Consider the following 27139-nt stretch of genomic DNA (forward strand, 5'->3'; position numbering starts at 1 on the left):
ATATTATTAAAAATTTAAATTCTTACCACAACATAATATTATTTTTAATATTTTAATATTGTAACTATATATATAATTATATCTTCTCAATCCGTTTTTAACCCGCTTAAAATTCTGCTTAAACATCTGCTTTACTGTTATTTCCACCGGACCGATTTGCACTTTTCACACCACCGCTTTTAAGTCAATATAATATACTCCTTAAATACATAATAACCTACACTGAAACAATATTTGTATTAATTAATAATTAAAAAGTTAAAGTCTTGTCTAGTTTATAGTCGTTTCCAACAGACTAATACTTATAATTTCATAATTTTTGAATTTTGATAACTATAATACTAAAATTGAATGTTACTCTTTCCATCTCAGTTAAATAACCATTGGATCATCCAACCGTGCTCACATCCTGTTATCAGGGGCGGTCCTAGCCCAGTGCAGCCAGTGCTCCCGCACAGGGTCCACCGGAGCCCAAAATATATTTTACAGTAAGATGCCCATGCAGAGTTCTATACATATATTTTAGTTTTTATCATACGTTTCAGGTTGATAAATTATACGTCCTCTGGTTGAATCATAACGACTTATTTCAATTTTTACTCTATCGCCTGGTAGTATCCGTATAAAGCTACTTCGGATCTTTCCTGAAACATAACCTAGAATCATATCTTGATTATCTAAGCGAATACGGAACATACCGTTGGGAAAGGATTCAGTAATTAAACCTTCATGAATCCATTTTTGTTCTTTCATTACAGGTAAAGCCTCCTTGAAGTATCAATTGATGGAGGAGGAACGATATTAGACAACCCGCCTCTTTTCTTTTTGTTTTCACAAATAAGAAGTTTCGGACCCAATTCGTATATTAGAAAGATTACCATATATAACACAAAACTTCTCCGTCAATTCGTTCTAGTCGAGCTTCTCGGTATGTCATTAAACCTCGGGAAGTAGAAATAATTACAATTCCCATCCCACCTAAAATTCTAGGAATTCGTTGGTAGTGAGCAGCCAACCCCACTTAACTTAAAATTATTTTATATTTTTTATTCATTCTAAGTAGTCTGGACGTTAAATTTAATTAAAACTTACATGCTACTTTTTATAATTGTTAATTTTATAGAGAATAATTTTCATTTTCTTATCAATAATGCGCTCCTTTAACACACTAAAAAAATTAAAATTTAATTATTATAAAATAATGTTAAGGTTTGTCATTGTATTATTTGAATACAATTTTTTTTAAAATTTCTCATTCTATTTCTCAAGTCTTTCATTTCTCTAAATTAAGAACTATATGAAATTTATTTTTTTTAAATCCAAACTTTAGCATTATCATTTAACATGATGTTTCATTTTTTTGAGCTTCATAATAAATTTGTTAATTCAAATTTATTTGATATAAATTATATATTAATTTGAGTTTAAATATGAATAATATTTTTAAATAAGTTAAAATATAAATAATATATTTTATAAAAGGGCTAAAAAAAATTTCGCACGGAGCCCCATAATTCTCAGGACCGGCCCTGGCTGTTATATTTTAAGAAAGAGAGATTGCATCATGACCACAATGGCACAATCACTTTTTGAGTGGATCCTCTGTCCCCTCTTTGCGTCTCCCTATGTCCCTTTTTTTTTATTGGTCAGTTCTTTACCTATCACGTGATTTATAGTTGTTATTTATTCTTTTTGGATAGTTTCTCATCAGAGATTATTAAACTTTTTCAGATCTATGAAAATATATCTTAATTAATTAAATATCTTTTTCATATAGTACATAATCAACTAAAAGTATTTTTTACATGATATATAATATTATATAGTAACTTTATTTTTATGTTTTCTACATGAAATAATTAATTAAAATTTTGAAAAGTTTAATATTTTTAAATTTAAAAGTAAAAAATTCTTTATTTATGTATATAATAATTAGTTAAATATCTTTTTCATATAGTACATAACAACTAAAAATATTTTTTATATGATATAAATATAATATTATATAGTAATTTTATATGCTTTGTAAAACATGTAAGCATCTTCTTCTGTTTCAAACTCAAGCCCAACTTTCGGTACCATACTTTCATTGATTTCATTAGTCTTTGTTGGAGTAATAGGTATTCCAATATCTTTCAAAGAATAATCATCAAAATTTAAGTGGCGTGATACTTGAGAAACAGTAGTCATACCTGGAGTATTAGGGTTCTTGATGGTTCCGATTTAGGTAATTGAATCGAGTGAAAACCTCTTGATATACCAGAGTTTGAGATATACACACATTCTGTAAGTAATTTATTTGTATTCTGCAACAATATTTTAAATATAACTTAATTAAAACTAATAAAATTTTGAAGGAGAGAGATCACGTGAGAAGTAAAAAAACTGACCAATGAGAAAGAGGGGACATAGAAAGAGACACAAAGAGGGGACAGAAGATCTGAACTCTCACTTTTTCTAGGTGAATTTCAAGTATATCAGAATTATTTAAAATTTATCATCTTTAATTGATGACCTTTCCCGAATAATAATTTGAGATTGGAAAATATTTCTTGATTAAAATCAAACAATTAATCGAATAATTTATGATTTTTCATTTTTCGCATCTAAATTCACAAGCCTATATATTGCAAATCCGATTATAGTATTTTATATCTTCAATTTTAATTAGTTTATTCATTTTGAGATAATGTCATAATTGATGATTTTTTGATTGTATACTGTGATTTTGTTTTGTTATTATTTAATGACCCTGCTATGTTGATGATGCTTGATTGCTTTTTCTCTTTCTTCCTTTTTTTCTTCTATCCGTGAATCTTACGTCTTTCATCGATGTTTTCTTTCGATCATTAAAGTTTTATTGACTGAATTTTTTGGGACCATTTCTCTATGAACTTTGGTTAGTCGGTAGAATTTTTGAAACGGAAGTTTCTCTTTTCTTTTCAGTATCGTGAATTTTGTTTTTTTGTACGAGTGTTTTCCTTAAACATCAAAATTTTATTTAAATTTTTGTGAAATATTTCGACAGGTTCTTATTAGATGAAATATTTTCATTTATACAAGAGAAGCTCTTCCAAATCTTTTCTTTTCTGTATTATATTGGATGCAATTCATCAACGTGGTGGTGCTATGGCAAAAAAAAAAAATTCCAATTAAAATCACAGAATTATCTACATTGGAAACTGAAACACGTGACTGACTGAGTGCACATAAATTTATAAGAAGAGCTATCACAGTCGCAACAACCATGGGGCCGTTTGGGTGAACTTAAAATAAGTGCTTTTTGTTTAAAATAAAAAAGTGAAGTAGAATTCAGAAACAAAAGCTAGTATTCTTAACTTCCTTTAGGTGCTTCTTGACTTTTTACACAAACAGTACGAATAAGTGCTTATAACTTAAAAGCCCGGAAGCCGGGCTTTTGTGTGTTTGCCAAACACCACCTATAACTACAAGTGCATAGTAAAAAGCACAGCAGCCAGCCAACACAAGAAACTGAAAAATGGTTAAAACAGATCCACCCCCACCAAAACAAAACTCCCTTCTATTCCTTCTCTCTCTACCCATACTCCTCGCACTCTTCCTATCCGTGGCATGGTACCAACTCGACTCCTTCGACGCAGCTCCTCTCCCTATGCACGAGTTGACTCATGACGCCGTCGCTGCGCCGCTGCTTAATGCCCGCATACTGCAAGGTTCTGACAAGATTGGCGCCGGGAAAATGGTGGGCCCCGAGGATGTGTTGTATGATTCAGGGACTGGAGTGTTGTACACGGGGTGTGCGGACGGGTGGATTAAGCGAGTTAGTGTGAACGACTCGGCTCAAGACTCGGTTGTGGAGGACTGGGTTAACACTGGCGGACGTCCACTCGGACTCGCTCGGGGGCTGCATGGGGAAATAATTGTTGCTGACGCTGATAAGGTTAGATATTTCAAATATATTCTGTCGGTTTCTACTGTTTCCTCCGTTTTCCACGCATTTTTAGCTGGATCGACCAGATAATATTAAGTTTTTAATTTTGTTTTCATAGATTAAATTTTGATTATATATTTTTGTTTATAAAAAAATTATAAAATAATATTCTTAACTATGCGGTCCAAATAATTAAAAATATCTATAAAAAATAAAAATGTCAAATAAATAATTAATAAACATATCTTATCAACAGTGTTTTAATTAATCGTAGATTTTTATAAGTTGCAATATGGTTAATAATAATTAGTTGTTATTTTCAAAAATAATAATAATAATTAGTTGTTTTGTATTGGTGGTAGTAGTTGCGGAAGACCGGTGCATCTTTTTCTACTAATGCACGCTAAGCGTTGTCATGGTCGACTTAATTAATTACAGATTGTATGTTTTAGTACGCAACGTTTAGAAAAATATGTTCTTCGTCATACTCCCTCCGTTTCTTTTTCCTTTTTCTGTCTATGATCTCGTTACTGTTCATAACATGAGACAAATTACTAATTTACATCTAATTTATAAAACTAAATATAGTCATGAGTGATTTTGCTGAATTCGTATTCAGGATTACTTTAATACAATGAAGTTTTTATATTTAATTCTAATACGAAATGAAAGATATTAACGACCAAAAATGTGTGTTGTCAAATGTGAAAAACACAAACATGAAAAGTATTTAGAGACGGAGGGAGTAACTTTTACTACTACATCTTTGGCCTCATCTTACAGAAAAATTAGTTCAGAAACAAATTAATAATTCTCAATCCTCCTATTTATTTTTTATAATCAGAAATCTATCTTTTATTTATTTAAATTCAATAAGTTAATAGTTATCATAGAATTGTATTATTTTTACCTTTATCATGTTTTTAAATATGGACTAACATATGAAACAGGAAACGAGAATAAACCGAAAAATGAGCGAGAGGAAGGAAATAATAATTGTTATTTTAAACTGGTGAACAACATTTTTAGAACTTTGAGTTCTTAATTGTAAACATAAGTATTTTACACTTAAGTTTTTTGAGTCCAAAGAGGTGTAATTAACTGGGATTTTAATGGATTATTTTTTATTTATGTATTTTAATGTATTGTATCTGATTTTAATTTTGTGCGGATTCTTTATAAAATATCGCAGAGTTGATATAGATTGTTTAGGATTTAAGCACAGTGTTTCAAAGTCTCATGAATTTTTATGTGATTTCAAAAACTTAAAATACACCGAAGAATTCCACAAAATCCATCATTTTATGAAGTCACAAAAAAACTATAGCGAATACTATCAGATTTTTAAGCATAATTTAAAATACTGATTGAAGACCACCATATTTTGTAGCTTAATTTAAAATTCTAATCAAATATCCCAAGATTCTAATACATTTTTTCCGAGCTGAATACCCTCAGAATTTCTTGAATTATAAAAATCTTTTAAAATCCGAGTCGAATACACCTCCTGGGACTTTACACGGTGTCAAATGATAAGTAAATGAAGTTTAGATTGATCGTGTTCATCAGAAGAGGTGAAATCCAATTGAAACGACACTTGAATAAGACAATTAGAAAAATATCACAATTACAGATTTGCAGTCTTTGTATACTTATGCTTTATGTTACGTGCTGCGTTTTTTCCCGTACTTGGTAGGCACAATGATCTTTAATTCTTTATGCTTATCCTTTGCGGTCTCATCTTGTGATTTGATTCTTTGTCACCTGAGATTTTCTACGATCTTTATGCTTATCCTCTTATGGTCTCATGTTGTGATTCGATTCTTCGTCACCCGAAATTTAGGAAGAACTGCGGCATTATGCACAATTAGTTTTTAGCAATGAGTAAATAGTACTGTATTTTCATTATGAGAGCCTAATATAACATTTCCAAGTTCTCGCCAGGCTACATATAGGGCAGTTTTTTTGGTCCAATTGTGACAAAGAACTAAAAAAGCAAGGTTGGAACACTGCCTGTGTCATGGAATTGATGCAATATATAGTAGCAGTACGGCCTTACCTCATTTTGGTTGTGGTCCATAATTGAATTAATAATCAGTCGGCAACTTTTTAAATATTTTAAATCTCCTTTTGTAACAAGAGTATCAGGAGGAAAGAATGAAGATGGACATATACACAGGTATTTAAATATATAATTACACAATGCAATTACTTAAATAGTTCAATGAAATATTGCTTGATGTGTAACTTTTCCTTCTTCTTGGGACTATATACTTACACGATTATTTCATACCATTATTTTAGTCAACAATTTTTGTCAACTCATTGAAGATACTATGAATAGAATCGTAATATTGCTTACAATATATTTCAAGTTACGGTATTCTAGTAAAGCGAACATCAAAGTAGTAATTGCATAGTGATTATATTGTAGGCTAAACATATAAGTTCCAGGTTAAACACAATACAAGAATGTTGGATTTTGGGGTCAAAATTCCAGACCCTCACATCAATTTTATGTTAAATTAATAACCAACATTTTTCAAATCATAAAGCTCGGGAGTATTAATTATTGATCTGTTAATTATATGGTATCCATGATTTTATAGTACTATAATTAATGAGAATTATATCATCTGTTCAGTAATTATGTTATATGGTATGGTTGAATGAAGGGACTACTGAATGTGAGTGAAGATGGTGTGATAGAGTTGTTAACAGACTCGGCAGAAGGACACCAATTCAAGCTAACAGACGGTGTAGACATAGCAGAAGATGGGACAATCTATTTTACAGATGCTTCTTATAAATACAGCTTGCATCAGTATCCACTTGACATTCTCGAGGGTAGACCTTATGGAAGATTATTGAGCTATAATCCTTCTACTCGGCAAACCAAAGTCCTCGTCCATGACCTCTACTTCGCTAATGGTGTTGTGGTCTCTCCAGATCAGAAATTTGTAGTCTTCTGTGAAACTCCCATGTACCATTCTATATCACTTAACCTTATTCTTTATTTGATGAAAAATTTGAGCATAAACAATTTAACTACGGAAATTCTATGATAATCCTAGTGGTTGTCCTCAGTACTGCTGAATAATTGCAATTTGGATTTGCAGGAGAAGATGTAAAAAATACTATATAGGGGATGAAAGGAAAGGATCTGTTAACACATTTGTGGATAGACTACCTGGTTTTCCTGACAACATTCACTATGATGGAGAAGGTCATTTCTGGATTGCTCTCAGCTCGGTAAGTATATATTATATCCATATAAGGACATCAAACAACAAAAGTATACATAATTTTAAAAGACCTGCATTTCAGTTGAGAAGAAGAGGCTCATTTGCAATTTTCATTTTTGTCCTAAAAATATATAGATTTGTCCACATTTAAAGTAGTGTAAAATACTGAACACTTGCAATATTCAATAAATAATTTTATCCACTGGAAAATATTGCAACTGCATTATGCACTAAGAATATTGCAGGAAGCGACAGATTTATGGCATTTTATTCAAAACTATCCTTTCCTGCGAAAGATAATGGGCATCGTAATCAAGTACTGGGGACATCTGCCACCAATTCTTAAAAGCAGCGGAGCTATGCTTGCTGATTTAGAAGGAAAGGTGATAGAGCACTATTATGATCCCAGTTTGATATACCTTGCAAGTGCCATAAAGATCGGAGACCATCTCTATGCTGGTTCTATTGTCAATCCTTACATTTTCCGTCTCAACGTCACTAGATATCCAGCAACCTCTAGTGCCTAAACGATATCCGAATCAAACTATATATGATCTCTGTGTATTACATGTCGTACAAACTCATTTTTATTTTGTATGCTTGATGACTGTTTATAGTTTCCTTTTGAGTATAGAGAGACTAGTCATGGGAACATTGGAATGTATTTTTCTAGATTTTCAGAAGCTGGTGGCTACAATAATATGAGACATTTGAAATAGTGAGATGCTGACTTTTAAGTTGAACGGTGGCACTCTATAATGTTAGTACATGCTTACCAAAAATCTGAAGTGTGGTCAATTGTTGGATAAATCTATAACTCTTCAACGTTACCTATGCTAAACATCTTAACATCAGAAAAGATTATTTAATAATTTATAAATCATTGATAAATCAAAATTATCCAAACAGATATTTTTAAACTACTAACCTATTACATAAATTATGTTAATTCATAAGTCATAATCTTAGTCAAACAGGCTCATAATCTTAAATCAAGTTAGTTCATAAGGTATAATAGTCAAACGGGCTCATAATATTTTCCTCGAGAGTACGTAAAAACGTCTATAATCTTATATTAACAATTGAACATGAGTAACTAAAACAAATTTTGTTTGGGAAATTATAAAATGTTTTAAGTTCCCTTTACGATTTTATCACTTTTTGCAAAAATACATTCTACAACCAAATACAACTTCCTTTTTTTCATTTCTTTGAAAAAACATTTGAAGTGTTTTTATTCGTATTTAAGATTTTATTTGATTGAAGTTGTTTTTATTTGTATCCATGATTTTAGTTGTATTTAGGTTGATCAAAATTTGCAAAATGGTAGTTTCACAATTTTTTTCCCGGAAACATATTTTGCAAAAAATTGAATTCTTCTGACTATTTTCAAAAAAACCCCAACATATTTTTATTAGCTTAAAACCAACATATCATTCATCACCTTTTATTAAATTAACCGGGCTCTTGGTTCTCGTCGAATAGTTGGCGGCTGGCCCATACGAATACAACAACAACAGTGTTTCACGTCAGAGTGTTTTTGATGCATAAGCCAAAATGAAGATCCAACATTCATTCTCCTGTCTACACGACTCCTCAAATTTCACATGCAGATGGTAATATGTTTAATGTTTATGATCAATTATAGACTTGTAGTCGAATAAAGCATGTACATATGTAGTAGTACATGATAACTCGCCGGTCTTTCCGGATCGGATTGATTGGATAAAATAGTGGATGTAGAACCGACTCCATTGGTTTAAAATGAATGAACAGAAAGATTGTTCATACGGCAAACTAGGTTTAAATAAATATTTATCAAACTTGTTATTTCTGAGAACGTCACTTATCTATTTAATATTTGTAGTTTGTATTGAATTGAGTCGGGTCCTCGATCTTGTAGAAATAGACGGTAAACTATTTTTACTCGTATTTATTATGGTCTTTTCGTGATTTTTTTAATCAATATATTATGCTATATATGCTCGTAAACTTTAAAAGAAGTTAAATGTTACGTAGGTAACGATAATTCTTTGCTAAAATTGCTGTGGTTGACTGAAGTTTACTAACAATTATTTCGATATTTTTAGAATCCGTTTTTAACCGATCGAGACTTTTTACGGGGTTGGGAAAATGGTAAAGCTAACCATCAATTAATATCGAGCTAATATAATATACTTAATTTCACAATAGCCAAAATAATAACAAATAATTATTTTTAAGAGATAGTATAATTAATTGCATTTTAGTCGCCCATTATTTATATAACTAATAAAAATATCTCCGATAATACAAAAATTTGAGCAAAAAATTCAAATCACTCATTAAAAATAAAGAATATATAAATATAAATTTCATCATTTGAACATGACAAATTTTTTTGTCTGTGACGAGGATACAAAATTGTCTATCACTGCAAATATCCATCAATAGGGATACATGTATCACTAAAAATATCCATCAATTAGAAAATATTATAGCAGTAAATTCATTTTTAAATATCGCGTGTCATGAATTAATTAATTATAATTATAATGAATTTCTATATATAAAAATGTAATCAACAGAAAAATTATGAATTTACATATGTTACGTCATTTTTAAAAAGAATTCGAATAATTAATTGGATTGTCTAACACTACTTGCGAGTTGGATCACACTCTATTTGCTCTCTGATATACACCCACTCCCTCCGTCCCTCTGATTTCTATGCACTTTCTTTTTTAGATATCCCATTCAATTCTATACAATTCTAAATTTCTCAAAATAGTAAATTTTTATAATATAAAAATCTCATCCACTCACTGCTTCTCTCTACTTTTACAAATCTACCAATTAAATATTTATGGGTCCCGTCACTTTACCTACTTTTCTTTCTCTTTCTCATTATTTTACACTACTTTATACATTTTTCTTAGTCTACGTGTCCATTTCAAATGTATACATCCCAGAAGGACGGACGGAGGGAGTATGACTTAACAACAACCAAATATTCAGAGGATCGAAGATCATGTCTTAAACGAATTTTTTGATATATGTTGATGCACATAAAATAACAATTATTTTTAATAAATAACAGATTTTATATTAACTTCAATTTTATTAATAATAATAGCTCACACATAATTCTCTTTTAAGAATTTTTTTAATTTTAAATAAAATTAAATATTATTGTGTGTCCTTGTACGGGAAAAAATACCCTATCTTAAAATTCCTACTCTACGTAATGTCATGATTTGATATTGAAATAAATTTTATTAAAGTTACGATAATATAATATCTTAAGAAAAGATTAGTATAGTCTCGGACATAAATTTAAACCCGAACCTAACAAACAGACATAACACAGGTCACAGGGGCTAATTGTCCTCCACGCCTTTTGTCTTTATTGTCCGCCATTTTCTTCACTTTGTCGCTACCCCTTTTTCTTCTTCCTGTCCTACCAAAACCCACTCTCAGACTCTCTCTCCCTCTCTCCCTCTCGGCAAGAACAGGTTGCACTCGAGAGAGATAAAATGGATTGGGAAAACAATCCAGAAGAAGGAAAAGATGCACACACCAGTAACACTATCACCACTATCAATAACAATATCAACACCAATAGTAACAATGGAGGAGCAGGGATGTTTGTCAAGGTCATGACTGATGAACAGATGGAGGTTCTCCGCAAACAAATAGCTGTTTACGCTACTATTTGTCAACAGCTTGTTGATTTGCACAAGTCGCTCACCAATCAACACGATCTTGCTGGTACGTGTGTTAACTTTTTGTGTTCATATCATTTTTCGCTTGTTTATGTTTTGTGCTAGAACTGCTAGTGTTTACTAAATCACTGTTTCTCTGCTATTTAATAGTGATGATAATTGTTATGTTATTTTATTATTAAATGTTGTCTGCACCTTTGTTATTGGATGACACTTTTGTTTGTGCCTTTTTTTTTAGTTATATTGATTTTAATGTGATTACTTGATCATTTAAGGGTTTGTGATTTGGAAGCTTTAATCTAGAGTTTGGGAGGTTATATGGAGATTAGTATCTTAATATACTTTAATTTTGTCTGGTGAGTTTTTGGAATGTCATTAAAGTTATAATCCACCGAAAAAGCCATTCTCCATAGTCCATTTGATCTGCCATTCCACGAGGTTCGGTCTGTAGGTTGGTGTCGGATAAGACACTTTCTGCATTTTTTGTGCGGATCCGTCATTTGGATGATCTTCATTTGTCGATCATCTAATCTTTGACATATAACAATTTGTCTCAACTGAACAATGATAATACAGAAACAAACGTATTAACCTTAAAGTTTAGTAAACATATCTCTTCAATGTATTTGGATTATAATATCAGCCTGCTAACATGCTTATACTCTTCACTGTTAGTGATAGGTAGTTATTGCAATCGCTAATCACCAGTATTGATCGAACACTGGCAGTGAATGTGCTAGTCTTTTCTTGAATTTTTGTCTATGTTATAAGATTCTTGCTCTTGTTTTCCAGGAGTCAGAATGGGAAATCCGTACTGTGACCCGTCTATGGGCCACAAAATTACTGGCAGACAAAGGTGGACTCCGACGCCCGTGCAACTTCAAATACTTGAACGTATGTTTGAGCAAGGAAATGGAACTCCAAGCAAGCAGAAGATCAAGGAGATCACCTCTGAATTGTCTCAGCATGGCCAGATTTCTGAAACCAATGTTTATAATTGGTTCCAAAATAGACGTGCTCGTTCAAAAAGAAAGCAACAGGTTTCTGCACCAAACAATGCTGAATCGGAAGTGGAGACAGAGGTTGACTCACCTAATCATAACAAAACAAAGTCTGAGGATTTTCAGTCGCAGCACGAGTCAGCTCCAAGGTCTGAAGAGCTCTGCTTTCAAAATCCTGAGATAAGTTCTGGCATGCATAGCTTAGATCCAGGGTCACATAAAGTGGAGCCTCCATATCCAAGTGGCTCCAGTTCAACGCCAGCTGCAAGTATGGGCCAAATGTCCTTTTATGGAAGCATGTTATCAAATCCAAGTACGTATATTCACAACATCTGATATATAGTTTCATTTGACATTTCATTGTTTTAGTCTATTGAAGATAGTTAAATTTGGAGCTCTTTTGCTTGTTTCCCTGTTCATGCCAAATGATAATTGGTTTATTAATTTTGTAATGATAGCTTCGTTGATGTGGAAGTTGTTTGCAGACTGTTTTATTTATTTTCCCTCACTCTTTATATAAACCGTGTAACCTAATTTTACCAAGTCTTAGTCCCCATGATTGATGCAAAACCTTCCTGAATCGAATGTTCAATTGATCATTTCAATTATTGTCTGGCCTTGCGATTAGTTTCGTTCTTTCCCTTTTTTCTGCTCTGTACTTGCATTAGAGCTGCTTTTTGTCCAAATATCGTGTCGAGTATCTTACATATTATCTATTGGCTACTTACATAAGCAAATACTTGGGGAAATCTAATTTCCTCTTTAGGTTGATTTCGTGATCCTTTAGATATAGTTGATTGGCTCCAAGTATGGGATCCTGTGAGATATATATTACCTCCTGTGTCTGTATAAGATATATGGATGACTTATGAGACTTTAGATATCTTCTGGAATTGTTACTTGTGAGGTAAGCTGAAAAACAAAGAAAGGGAAGAAAAAATACAAAGGAGAATGGTTTTAGTTCTGTGCATTATCCATCTTTGAAATTTTGGGTGGCAGCGGCAATGCTTGCATCTTTTGTTTGTTTTTCTGTCGCACCACACATTTCACTTAATAAAATCACATGTATACTGAGCTCAATGAATTACCCATTTATTACATGATCCCAGCCTATATTTTCAAGCATTTTCACTACAGATTATGTACGGTGCCCCAAGTCCAGATAATGAGAAATACTAAAAATTGAGTACATGCTCAAGTCATATCCTGGTAAATACAGAACTGAGAAAGAATGAGAGAGGCGCAAGGGAGCAGAGCTTTCATGTGCATTAATTTATAATAAGTTGCCCCCCCCCCCCCCCCCCCCCCAAATCTTTCCTTGTTGATTTTCATTCTAGTTTGACTTGATAATGAAGTCGTAGTTGCTTTTGTTGTCTGATATATTAATACCTTGCAGGAATGGAACACTTGATTGGAAAAATGGAGAATCCTGGAAACTACAATACATTTTTGCATCCAGATGACTATAATATGACAGGTTGAAGCCGCTCTATCAAACTGCAGTTGTACAGGTTACATGGGAAGCTAAAGCAGAAATCAATCTGTGTTCGAAACCTATTGCCGAGAACAAAGTGAAAATACTATTATATACTATATGAACTATATGACTACCTTGCACATTAAACTGAGGTTTTGCTTTTCAAAACTGGTGATTTTGTTGGTTTGACATGATGTTTGAAGTTTTCCTGCTTTGGTATTGCTATTACAGGGAATATAGATTACTTTGTTGGTACTAATGATGCATTTACGTTATTTTCTTTGGTGTTTGTATCATATTGTTAAGCTACATTTTAGATTCTGGTTAGTATTTCTCTCTGGGCAGGGAGGCGGTTTGATTATGGGACCGTTTGGCTGAGCTTAAAATAAGTGCTTCTTACTTAAAATAAATAAGTGGAGTAGAAGTTAGAAGCCAGACAAGACTTATAAGTGATTAAAGTGTTTGGCAAATAAGCAGAAGTCCTGAAACAAAAGCTAGCATTCCTAGCTTTTTATAAGTGCTTCTTGACTTATTACACAAACAGTACGAAATAAGTGTTTCCAACTTATAAGTCCAGAAGTCGGCTTAAAAGCCGTAGCCAAACACAACCTATATCTGTTGTCATAATTGAATGTATGGACTAGAAACTAAAAAGACATTGTATGTCAACAGAAACCAACTCCACTAACAGGCAACGGCGTAACTTAAGGCAACATCACTAAGTTCAATAATTTAAGGTCTCATTATAAATTTGATTATTTTAACAAGAGAGTTTTGTAAACAATATCCTTTTTCTGAGTTTATTTGCAATCAAGAACTCCTGTTTTATTCCCCGGCACAATCTCCTTTCGAAATATTTGCAAAACTTTGTACAGTGTCAAGAGATTTTATACGATAATCAATAATTAGGCCTAGGCGTGATGAATTATACGATGGGAAATCTATTACAATGACTAACTAGGCCTGAGATACTTGGATGGATCTGTCATGGACTCTTGTGAGCTGTGATGACTTAACATTAGTTCTTTTGATTTTATGATAGAGATTACAAACCAATGAACCATCATAACGCGTTGGAGAATAACAAAAAATTATTAATGTAAATGAGGATATAGATTTAGATTTTTATTAAATATTAGTTGATCGATTTGAATAAAAATATTGATGATACAAAGGAAGGACAAAGGTATGAGTTTATTTGCCGAGAATTGAGATTCATACAGATATCACTCGTTTTCAGAGAAGAAAGGACAAATACCATGATAAAGTCAGCCTCAAGTTACTAATAGCAAGTCCAACACTATGCTAAGAGCTTCCCTAAAAATATTATAAAATAATATGTCTTAGTGATTTAGCACAATATTTAGCACATGAGCTCCAATAGCACTCCCTATATCCATTCCCTATTATTATAATAATATTAAATTTGTGAAAGTAATAGTTGAAGTATTTGGGAAATGATGTGGAGAAGAGAGGGAAATGAATATTTTAATGATAAAAATAGTTTAGAAGTGGCTAGCATATTCTAAAAATAGGGAAGGGGAGGCTTGTGCTAGTGATTTAGCACATCACTAGCATAGTGTTGGAGTGCAATTTTATCCCATATTCCATATTTTTGGATTTAAGACTTGATTTAGCACACCTATTGGACTTCATTATTTACTTCCCAATAATATCAACAAACTCATATTTACTTCTCCATAATTTATTATTGTCTTATTTTTTATATATTCCCTCCGTCCCTTTTAGCCGTCAAGTTTCTATTTTTTGAGTCAAATTGATCAAATTTTGACCAAAATTTATAAGTCACTCTTTTATTATGTTAAAAAACTGAAAATTACATCTTAAAGTAGATTAAAACTTATTTCTTGTGACATTTTTTTTTTTATTTTTTCAATTGATAAAATATTAATAAATTTCAGTCAAACTTTGATCAATTTGACCGGCACAAAACTAAAGCTGACAACTAAAAAAGGACGGAGGGAGTATATGTTTTTGCCTGGAGCGCCTTTTCTTGTTTACTTTTAAGACGTCTTTAAAGTATAGTTTCATAATTATTTTTTCTAATTTCTATTTTTCTTAAAATGTTTAAATTTTTATTAAAAAAATTTAAAAAACAACATGAAACTATATTATATAAGAAATTCGAAATACGTGCAGAGATTATATATATATACAATCTTAAAGGGACCGAGAAAGTAAAAATAAAAATTTACTTGGAGCCGTGACATAACATGACACATCATATTTCCTTGACTTGAATGTTTAATAGTGACAGCAATCCCAAAATAAATAAATTAAATAACATGCTGGTGAACAGTTATCACAATATACAACTAAGATCCCCTAGAATTAAATATTTATCTAGTATCCAGGAAAAGTCCAACTGCAACACACATCAGCTGTTGAATCTAAAATAAATTGGCCACAATCCCCTCAATAAAATATGTAAATAAATAAATGATTGGCCAATGACAAAAAGAAGAGGGAAATGACTAAATTATGCTAAAAATATAAATTGTCGGTCCCTTGCCGGATGCCAAATTAATTGCAGTTAGATCCATCCTCGGCAATGAATGAAGAAAATCACATAAATTAAAGAAAGAAATAAATAAACAATCAACAATAATGTTATAATAAAACTTACTTACAATAATGCTATCATCATTCAAAAAAAATACAATAATGCTACTCCCTCTGTCCCATTTTAACTGAGGTTTGACTTTTTAACACGTATATTGAGGTGTAAAAAAACAATATCTACACTCAATAAAAAATTTCAATTCTTATATTAAATAAAAGTTTAGACTCTAAACTTTTATTTGATATAAATTTTATAAAAAATAATCATGTTTAGATGTGATTTTTTTAACATCTTAAAATACGTGTAAAAAAGTCAAAAGCAGTTAAAATGGGACGGAGGGAGTATCAAAATGAAGATTTTTATTTTTTCCCTGCGACGCAACTCCTTCGATAATCACTCTTACGTCCTGCCAAAAGTTTTTTTTTTAACTGTTAGTATATGGATAATTAAAACCGCTTCTGCAATATTAGATTTCGTCAATTCATTGACTTGGTTCACGAATTAATTACTCCCTCCGTCTCGATTTATAAATCTTCTTATAAAAAATTATTTGTCCTTTATCCGTAATGTTTTAAGTGGTTTTTCTTGAAATGCTTTTGAAACATAATTTCCGGTACTTGACTAGTAGACTTACACGCACAACACATTTTAATTTGACGCAACTATCAAGGATTGACTTAGAAATTTAAATACTCAATTAACATTATTTCAAGATGTGTAATTTTTCAAAAGAGACTTATAAATTAAGACGGGGAGTATATATCTTTTGTGTGGCATATGCTCTTATCATTGGAGCGAACCGAAACCTATCATGTGTTTCACATCTGGGGTGTATAATCATATTCTGAATTTAAACGAAATTTGATAAAATATCGTATAGTTGATGAAAATCGTTAGGATTTAAGTACAATATTTCGAAATCTCATTCATTTTTGTGAGATCTCAAATATCTTAAAATACACCCAGCAGACTCACAAAATTCATCATTTTATAAAGTCCAAAAAATCCATTATCACTTGAATATTATCATATTTTGATGAATTTTAAGTAATCCAATTGAATTCCATCGACCTTTAAAACATAATTTAAAATCCTGATTGAATACCACATGATTTTAGAATATAATTTAAAATTTTAGTTGAATATTGTGACACAATTTTTAAAGTTTGAATTAAATACTCTTGAACTAAATGGTTGGAAAAAAAAAACTTTAAAAGTCCCAATTGAATACAGCCATGAACTCAAAGTACTACTTTTGTGTGTTGAATTTCGCTCAAGTTTATCCACGATGCTCTCTATTTGACGGACTCATTTACGATGATGCTCTATGATTGAGCTCAACTGACTCAACTAGGGATGGGCACGGGGGCACTTCGGGGGCGGGGAGTGCTATCCCCGACCCCGATCCCCGAATTCAATACCCCTACCCGACCCCGCCCCGAACCCCGAACGGGGATTATTTTCCGCCCCGATCCCCGCCCCGAACGGGGAACGGGGATCCCCGCGGGGTTTCGGGGAATTTTATTTTTTAATAAAAACATAATAATTTTATAATATATAATATACTTTTTAATTAAAAAACAAACTACAAACTCCTAATATAATAATAAAATAATATTATCTTATATTTTCAACCTCAAATCATATTAAAATTGATTTATAATATAAATAAACAACAATTTAAAATTATAAAATATATTATATTACAATATATTTATAATCAATCAATAAAAATAAAGATTATTTTTTACTTTTAATTATATTATAAAGTTTATCTATTTTTAATAATATATTTAGTATAATATATATAAATATATTATTATTTATATATATATATATATATAATCGGGGTCGGGGATCGGGGCGGGGAGACACCAATCCCCGACCCCGCCCCGATCCCCGAATTTTTTATAAACCTTTCCCCGATCCCCGCCCCGCCCCCGAAAAATTCCCCGAATCCCCGACCCGAACGGGACGGGGATCGGGTCGGGATCGAGCGGGGCGGGGTAAATGCCCATCCCTAGACTCAACCAATTTGATTACATAAGAATACAGTTAACTGACTGGAGCATCAAAGCCCTTGGTGCTTTCTCAAATAAATTTATCAACGGTTACTAAAATACCAAGATACTATCCGGCCAAAACCATAATCCTACTCACTATGTCTCGTTCAATTGTATACTTTACTTTTTGGCATGTTTTTCAAGGCTCTTTTAAAATATAACTCTAAAAAAAGAAACTTTTTTTTAAAAAAATATCATGCAACTATATTTTATAGGAACCTTGAAACACGTGCATATTTTATAGGAGCCTTGAAATACGTGCAAACAGTAAACGTATACAGATCACCAGGACCGAGGGAGTAACATTTTACCCTTGCTTGTCCTTGATAAGCTCTTGATGCACAATGAGAGCTACTTATGGAAGAGGTGACATTCAGTAAAGTTAGGATAAGGTCCTTATCATCCATTTCTTTCTCTTTTCAAATATGATGAGCCAAGACTAAGACCATTTTTTCTAAATTATCCTCAAACCAGAGGAAACTTACTTACCTTATCTTCATACAGCAAGCTTGAAGTTGACTGCCTATCTATGAAGAAGCTAGCATGCAACTATTACCACTTGCAAAGCACTAACTTTAATGCACTAATCTCAACTCTCAAGCACAACTTTTGGTTATCCACATCACTCCAAATTTCTTGAGATGCTGTAGAAAGAAAATGAAATCAGTCCATCTGATGTCAACTAATATAGGATCAGGACTCAGGATTCATGCCAACCTTTTTACTTCTCAAACTCAAGCTCCTAAGCTTGACATGTTATAGGTTCAATAGAAAAAAAATTATTATCTGGACTCGGAATTTAACAGTGGATCGGCCGGGTTGTGCCCTATGGAGTCTAACTTATCCGAGTTCGACTCCTCAAAACTTACTGAACAATATTATGTTCTGCAACTAAATTTCTTAAAAAGGCCCACCTTATTCGGTAGTTGAGCTCTACTAAAAGATTAGAATCAGTCCTGTATTGAAGAATAAACGAAAAACACGAACATAGAGGATGAACAAAAATACGTAAGGTAAAATGTAGCCTCATGGCAATATTAAAATGATATAGCTACTGACAAAGATCTATACAGAAAGGAAGTGTCATTGTTTAATATAAAATTCAGCTTTTATATGACAAAAACATGATACCAAGGTATCTTCTTACTGGGAGCAGATTTGTAGGATCCATGAAATCTTATTCTAAACTTTATTTGATAGGCACATAGCACTTGCACAATTGATGCATCTGTAAAAATCGTGATGACAACAAGAATATAATTCAATCAAAGCAGTACAGGAAGTCTGTGTACCATTCTATAAGCGAATAATATATGCTGTCTTTACATAACCATATTAAACACACTGAAAGATCACCGGTAATTCAAGGCAGGGCAGGACTGCAACACCTTGAGCATTGCTAAACTCACAGACAAGCTTCTAAAACTGAACCACTTGAAAATCACCAAGCAACTGTTCCGTCAAAGCTAACCTAAATCAGACAACTGCAGCAACATTTAAGAAACTACAGTTTACATAACAGAATGTAATGGTGGATATAGCATATATATACATAACAGCTTAACACAGTCGATCAGAGATCTATGGGGCCTTGGTGGAGTACTATAAACACGGTAATCTTCCCAAGCAAACACGTTGGTAATACATATTAGTTACAAAATTAGGAGAACTTTATGTATCCTGTGACATAGTCAGCCCCAAAAACAAAACAATAAAGAAATATACAACTGGCATTTTTTGGAAGGAGGATTTTACGAAGAACAAGTAGAATAAACAACAACATATCATAGTGTCATATTGGACAAGTTTCTATAAGATATAGGACTGGCGAAAACTATTTTACAAAACATCTGTGGGATACCATCAGTTTAAAATCTGTAACCAGATAAAGACTTGCATGAGATTATATGCGTGCTCAACTCAAAAAATATAACGATGCCATCTTGGCAAAAATAGTTCTATTGAGAAGAGACGAGATAAATGGATCCATAAAAAAGGGTTGGACCCAGTGCACACGCTTCTCGCATCAGAAGGAGTTGCGAAGGTGGTACCAATGTACGTAGCCTTACCCTTATATTTCATTAAGAGGCTGTTTCCTGGGTTTCAAAACAATTTCCTAGTTGATAGCAAGTAGAAACTTGACAGTCGCGCCAAGCACGACCTCAGATTAATGTAGTAACAATCATCATACGAAAGTAGAAGAAAAAACTACCTTGGCTGAAGGCGTCAAGATAGCCACTGGTAGTTGCAAATAAACTTTATACTATAACTGCATGTCTTTGTTTTGTTCAATTATAGGCGGTCCCTTGAATTCCTTGCATTTCCATGTTCCTGACCTTTCAAACGACATCATGCTACCACCAGCAGGTCCCACAGAGAACAGATGATTACTGCCTGCAGTATCCTTGCTTACATTCCCATCAGACAGCACCTCACTTCTAGTTTTCAGCTGTTCCTTGGGGTACTCTTGATCCCTAAAACTGCAAACGCTTAAAGGCAACTTTTTTTGTTTAATTTTCCCCCTTTTTCTGCCAAACCCAACAGGATCCTCCAACACTTCCTTCATTTTCCCCCCACAGAAACTTGAAACCCTATTTGTCATATTTGAATGATCCCCTTCATCTAATTTTGATATGTTTTCATTAATTCTATAAGCATATGCTCCCTGAGCAGAGCCATCAGAACACAACTTATCTGTTTGGCCATTTCCATTGCTCCTAGGAGGGCTATGTCCTCCATTATTGTACTTCAACTTTTCTGAAGACAAACGTTTTACAAGCCTTTTATGTTCAACACTCTTCAGATCAGGAACTGAAGAGTTCTTTACAGTTCTTGGGGAGCTATTAATTGCCCGGTGTAAATCACGTGCTAATTCTGCATCAGTTTCAACCCTTTGTTTCTTATCATACAACATATTAACTGGGACTTGCCTCTTCATCTTATTCTTCCTCGTATATTTTTCTCTGCTAGATCTCTCCTCAGACATAGTTGCAAACAAATCCAGTGCACTCTTAGCAGCAGCCATAGCTCTGGCTGCTACCTCAGCCTTATTTTCTGCTACAGCTCTTGCAGCTTTTGCAACCTTCTTTGCAGCTTCAACTGCCGACCTTGAGACCTCCAGGATCTCCTCTGGAGATTTATTTATATGAGACTTCAACAAATTATTGAGGAGGATGTCAAATTCACCAGTAATTACAGGTGTAGATGGAACATGTGATATTCCATCAAAATTCTGTTTCTTTAATCCGGCCAGGAGCCGCTTTCGAGGTGGTAAAAGAACATCAGCATCCAAATTATTACCATCACAGATATTAGCTTCCATAATTATTCAAAAGAAGGCATGAAACTATCCTCTCTACTACATTCGCACTACAAAAACAACAAAGGAAACAAAGCACACCTCCATAGTTAATCAAATTCTTAAGTCATCCAAAACCTGACAACTATAACCATATAAAGGTATATATTATGAACAGATAATGTGATCACAATTATCTACAAAAATAAAATAAAATTACAAGCTAAACCTAAGAAATTTAGAGAACTACACAGATAAGTTAAGCTCATCAGTGATTTTTAATTATAATTCTGCAGGGAGAAAGACAGCCAACTAAAACTCCAGGAAGTAAAAACATATCACTTATCAGCGTACAAATGATTGACATCGATACAAACATGACCTACCTTCCATAGTTCCTACAGCATTCAAACTAGAACAAAGATCTTGAATCACACCTCACAATTGATACCAAAAACTTAAATCACCATTTAATCCAAAACCCACCAAAGATTTTCCCCATTTCTTTATAAAAACTGAATCTTTCATCAATCCAAACACTACCCAAATAGGAATTATCATAAATTCACCATTTCCTAATTCAGCATATTCAAAACAACAAGAAAACACAACAAAAACACAAAATCAAAGGAGTAACTTAAAAGAATGAATCCACCGATACTAAACATCATAAACAAGCCGACGAAATCAAAATCAAGACCATGAGAACACATTTACAAGCAAAATTCAAAAAATTATGCAAATTCAATACAGCTGAGAAGTGATTATGATTATGATGATAAATTCATAATTCAATTGTGCAATTACACATACATGTTAGATATAGATTGGTAAAATGAGGTAGAATCAGTACCTGATCTTGTAATCATCAACATATGAGTTAGATTTTTTTAGGGTTTTTACAGGGGCACAGATATATATGGAAGAGAATGGTCTGCAAACTAGGGAAAAATAGGAGAGAGAAAATAAAAACGTAGGAATTGTAAATATAAATTATTTTGTTTTGTTGTAATTTCAAATTTTTTATTTAGCACTATTTTTGTTATTATATTCTGATTGGTTTAGTGCTCAAGTTACTCCAGTAAACCTAACAAGTAGATCGCATCGAACTGCAGGTAACCCCACTTGTGTGAACTGCTTCCCCTTGTGAAATTCGAGGCAAGTAAACTATCATAGGCAATTTTCATTATTGGATCATATCAAGGAAAATGCATACAAGTTCGAAAAAGTAACAATATTAAATGAAGTTAAAGATTTAATATTTTAGATTCAATAATTTAATTTGAACAAATGGAAATTTTCAAAGGTATTTTAAATTTAGGAATATTCCTTATAGTTTTTCTGGATGGTACTATCACATTTTTGAATTTTATCTCGGATGATCATGTATTTATGACTTTTTACAGATAATAGCCTCATGTTATGTAAGATTTAATAGAATTGATTGAAGATTGTAAAATAAATTATATATTTGAGTTTTTTTAAAGAATACATAGAATAGACATTTTATATCATTTAAATCAGGATCAAACTAAGTGATATATAAATGGTAAAAGTTCCGGTATAAAGTTTAAATATATCTTACTCAATTTAACTTAGTTTACATGATTCAAAGTTTATTTCAGGTATTTTTTTTAGATAAGGATTGTAAATATATAATTTATTTTATAATTTAAAGTCAATTGTATTGCGTTTTACATTACAGGAGGATATTATATGTGTAAAAATCATAAATACAGGATAATCAGAGTAGGAAGTCAAAATTGTGACAGTGCCATGAAAAAAAAATCAATTCCACGAGTGTACCATAGAATACCTCTTAAATTTAATAGGATATTTAAAATCAAATAAACTAAAATTTTTGATAAGAAAAAAATTCACAAGATCGTGCATTGTTTTAATTAATTGATAAAATCAGTGTTACAGAAATCGGGAATCGGACCTAATCGGTTGAGATACCGATTCAAAGATTAATCGGAAATCGGGGATTAATCGGAATTAAAATCGGGTTTATTTTAATATTAAAATATTATTTAATATTTAGTTATTATTATATTAGCTAGTTAGTAACTAATATATTTACTATATTCATAAACTCTATAATTATTCATATTTAAAGTAATATAGTATTTTAATTTTAATAATTTATCACATATACTTCGATTATGAAATATATATAAAGATTAATCGGATTTCGAAAATCGGATCGGTGGCCGATCTTGCAGGGAATTAATCGAGAATTTATCGGTTAAATCGGGAATTTTTAGAACACTGGATAAAACATACGAGAAATTTGGAGAAAATTCCCGAAAAGAAGTGAGACTTGCCGGACAAAATCTCGTTCCGCTTATAATTAATCTTGTGATATCCGGTCAAAAAATGTTCGTCTCATCTTAGCCAACGACTTCAGTACTTCACCCACCCTCCTTAGCGGGTCCTGTCTTAAAATCTCTCGGATTTAGCATCACACATTACATCTTCAACATACATGAGCTCACTCTCACACAAGATTGTCCCATACTGAATCAATCCATAAAAATCGTATAATATCAAATCAGACGTTAAGAAATCACATTATTAAGTTTAAGAGAAAATTAAATAATAATACTTGGGTGAAAAAAATCATGATAAAAGGATTCTGGACTTATGATTAATCATATAAGTTAATTACATATGTTAGTGTTATAATTTGTCTTTTTTAATGTGATAGGATTTTTGATCAGGTACCAATAAGCTGTATTAACAGATCATGAATTTATCTCTAATTTTGTCATAGAAAATTGCGATATCATAAAAAGAACTCATGTGTAACTCTCTGAACTTAGAAAATTTTGTTTTTATGAATATTTCTTCGAAACAAATATTTGTTCTATATTTATGATTAATTATAGATTCCAATATGATATGCAATGTCCAAGCTTGACCTGTTCAATAGATTCCAAATTGATGGTTAGAATGAGTGCAGAGACAATGGATTCTGGATCAGTTATTCCCCAAACAATCTGGCAAACTCCCAAATAATACTCAACGTGTGCCACCTTAACTAAAGCAAGGCAAGTACTACTCCAATCAAACAACAATGAACGTTATTCAGACAAGAAGCACTTTCCAAGGTTAGTCATATCATTTATCCTTGCAAGAACACATGCACATTTCTCTGATACACATCATTAAGCATGCGATTAAAAGAAAATTATGTGTTTGGTTGATACATCAGGAGACGAATGGCGACACCGGATGCTCAGAACACTCAGTCTGAGGCCGAAAGGGAGGAAATTAATAAATGGTTGCCTATTACAGCCAACCGAAATGCCAAATGGTATTACTCTACCTTTCATAATGTAACTGCTGTTGTTGGCGCGGGGGTGCTTGGCTTGCCTTACGCGATGTCCCAACTTGGCTGGTAGGTACTTCCATCATATGTGTGTTATTAGTCTCGTGTTTGTGTGTGTGTGTGGTCGCGGTGGTGGAACCAGAATTTGAAAACAAGGCACAAAATAAAATTTTATTATTAGGGAGGAAAATGCATTACAAAACTCAAATAGGCAATATTAGGCCTAAATTTATATGCTCAAATTTGTAATATGCATTTTATGATTTGAATATGTAGGATTCCAGGTTTATTGGCTCTGTCAATATCGTGGATAGTAACATTTTATTCGTTCTGGCAACTGATACATATGCATGAGATGGTGCCTGGGAAGAGATTTGACAGATACTCTGAATTGGGAGAATATGCCTATGGACCGACAGTCGGGTACTGGATGGTAACTCCTCAGCAGTTAATTGTACAAGTCGCGACAGATATAGTGTATATGGTTACTGGAGGCAAGTCCTTGAAGAAGAGTTGTGATATGTTGCATTCATGGTTCAGTGATGTTAGACAAACTTACTTTATCCTCGTATTTGCTTTCATTCAACTGGTTTTGTCTCAAGTTCCTGACTTCAACTCCTTGAAGATTGTTTCCTTGGCCGCTGCAGTCATGTCTTTTGCGTAATTCCCTCAGCTCTACTGTTTTCTCCTAGGCTAAATGAGACTTTGGACCTTTGTAAGCCTCTTTCGGCTATAATTTTAAATTTGTATATGATGTTTTATTCATGCAGTTATTCAATGATAGCATTTGTTGCATCAATAATCAGAGGAACAGAGAATCGAAACGTAAGTTATGGGGTGAGAGCTCATACAAAAGCAGGAATAGTATTTGATGTATTCAGCAGCCTTGGTACAATTGCGTTTGCATTTGCAGGCCATAGTGTTGCTTTAGAGATTCAGGCCACCATTCCTTCGCCTTCCAAGAAGCCTATGTGGAGAGGCGTCGTCGTTGCTTATATCATTGTTGCCATCTGTTATTTCTGTGTTTCTGTTGGAGGTTTCTGGGCTTTTGGTGATCAAGTCGACGATGATGTTCTTGTTACTCTGGAAAAGCCCGACTGGCTTATTATTATTGCTAATTTTATGGTGTTCATCCATGTTCTGGGAAGTTACCAGGTAAACATTCAGTATAAATTACATTTGGCCACTGACTGCAAGTCTTCTGGATTCAGTATAAACCATATTCTTACTTTATTATGTTCAGGTTTTTGCAATTGTTGTATTCGACAAGATTGAGTCCTATTTGTTACAAGTACGAAAACTCACTCCAGGACGACCACTTCGCCTTATCACACGTAGTACGTATGTGGGTAAGTTATTCCCAGACTTTATCAATGAATTGCCAGTAGTAATTTGAGCTTTTCCTCAAAATTTGTATGATCTGGGAGCTTAATGTGCGTTCTGAGCAATACGCATTGCAGATGGAAAACTGCATTCGATGCATCCTTTACATTTCGCACATATATCATGTTGCCAGTGACATTTGTATTCTGTTTACACTTATTTCACTGAAGGCTCACGTTTCAGACATAAAACATACTCTGAATTCATGTTCATCAAGATCCTGTATGTCTAACAAATCGCGTACATGTCACAGCTGCAACGGCTTTTATTGGGATATTACTTCCCTTTTTCGGAGGGTTATTAGGATTTTTTGGAGGGCTTGCATTCTCATCAACATCTTACTTTGTAAGTGAAAGTCTAGCCTACCGATTTCCTCTTGTACTGCATTCATATACATATGTGATTCTAACACAAGTATTTTGCTATTAACTGTCTGTTCACAGCTCCCCTGTATTTTCTGGCTCGCCCTCAAGAAACCCAAGAGATGGAGCTTTCACTGGTTTGCTTCATATGTAAGACAATCGTTCCAAACTCCTTCTGACTACAACTTTCATCATCAGCTTATACAAAATTATGCAACTAAAACTGTCATATTGTTTATGATTTCAGGTGTGCATTCTAATTGGCGTTCTAATTACAATCCTGGCACCGATAGGAGGTTTACGAACAATTATTGTATCAGCCAGCACTTACAAGATGTTCACCTAATAGTCTTTATATGTTATCTTTGCAATATGTTATAGATTCTAATTGTATAAGCAACTCTAGAGATATATGGGAAAACTGAAGAACTCTACTATTTTAAGGGTCTTCGTTGTAGTAGGAATGAGAAATAGTCTATAACTGAAACTCAGAAACAGAACCATATGTTCATGTCTTATGTATCAACTCAACTATGGTGGGAGGCTTACCTGAAGCAAGGTCCCGACATGGTGATTGAGACCAGATATGCCCTTTCGCTGTGCTAGCAATCAGAAGAGTGGAACAACACCTTTCCTCTTAGCGCAACCTTCTCTGCACAGCTGATTTTGAGTTACTCAAGTCGAGACGGTTTACTTGCATCATTACCCTGATAATTAGAAACATAGCAGTTGAGAGCTGATGTCGCATAACTTGTGAAAATATGGCAAAGCTTGTTCC

At 32.9% G+C, this 27139-nt stretch overlaps 4 protein-coding genes across 5 annotated transcripts; 3 read left to right on the top strand and 1 right to left on the bottom strand.

The window, feature by feature from the left end:
• The first annotated feature begins 3457 nt into the window (after positions 1-3457).
• Positions 3458-7898, top strand: LOC108216221 (protein STRICTOSIDINE SYNTHASE-LIKE 5). The gene is made up of 4 exons (XM_017388918.2): positions 3458-3919; positions 6586-6893; positions 7030-7162; positions 7401-7898. Exons 1-4 carry the CDS (start codon positions 3500-3502, stop codon positions 7680-7682), a joined length of 1143 nt encoding a protein of 380 aa, XP_017244407.1. The 5' UTR covers positions 3458-3499; the 3' UTR covers positions 7683-7898.
• A 2604-nt stretch (positions 7899-10502) lies between these two features.
• On the top strand, positions 10503-13596 carry LOC108215890 (WUSCHEL-related homeobox 8). The gene is made up of 3 exons (XM_017388501.2): positions 10503-10905; positions 11652-12173; positions 13257-13596. Exons 1-3 carry the CDS (start codon positions 10671-10673, stop codon positions 13340-13342), a joined length of 843 nt encoding a protein of 280 aa, XP_017243990.1. The 5' UTR covers positions 10503-10670; the 3' UTR covers positions 13343-13596.
• A 5617-nt stretch (positions 13597-19213) lies between these two features.
• On the bottom strand, positions 19214-22296 carry LOC108219443 (uncharacterized). Of its 2 annotated transcripts, none has more exons than XM_064091707.1 (3): positions 22136-22296; positions 20197-21353; positions 19214-19436 (listed from the first exon to the last, which is right to left on the bottom strand). In XM_064091707.1, the coding sequence occupies exon 2, from the start codon at positions 21304-21306 to the stop codon at positions 20248-20250; it is 1059 nt and encodes a 352-aa protein (XP_063947777.1). In that variant the 5' UTR covers positions 21307-21353; positions 22136-22296; the 3' UTR covers positions 19214-19436; positions 20197-20247. The 2 variants fall into 2 exon arrangements, with proteins under 2 accessions (XP_063947777.1, XP_063947776.1); XM_064091706.1 differs by having other exon boundaries at positions 19214-19468.
• A 2210-nt stretch (positions 22297-24506) lies between these two features.
• Positions 24507-26741, top strand: LOC108218064 (lysine histidine transporter-like 5). The gene is made up of 7 exons (XM_017390988.2): positions 24507-24685; positions 24893-25276; positions 25387-25771; positions 25860-25965; positions 26253-26344; positions 26443-26511; positions 26609-26741. The coding sequence occupies exons 1-7, from the start codon at positions 24507-24509 to the stop codon at positions 26705-26707; spliced, it is 1314 nt and encodes a 437-aa protein (XP_017246477.1). The 3' UTR covers positions 26708-26741.
• The last annotated feature ends 398 nt before the right edge of the window (positions 26742-27139 follow it).

The sequence above is a fragment of the Daucus carota genome, chromosome 4 (genome assembly GCF_001625215.2).
Source record: "Daucus carota subsp. sativus chromosome 4, DH1 v3.0, whole genome shotgun sequence".
Taxonomy (NCBI): domain Eukaryota; kingdom Viridiplantae; phylum Streptophyta; class Magnoliopsida; order Apiales; family Apiaceae; genus Daucus; species Daucus carota.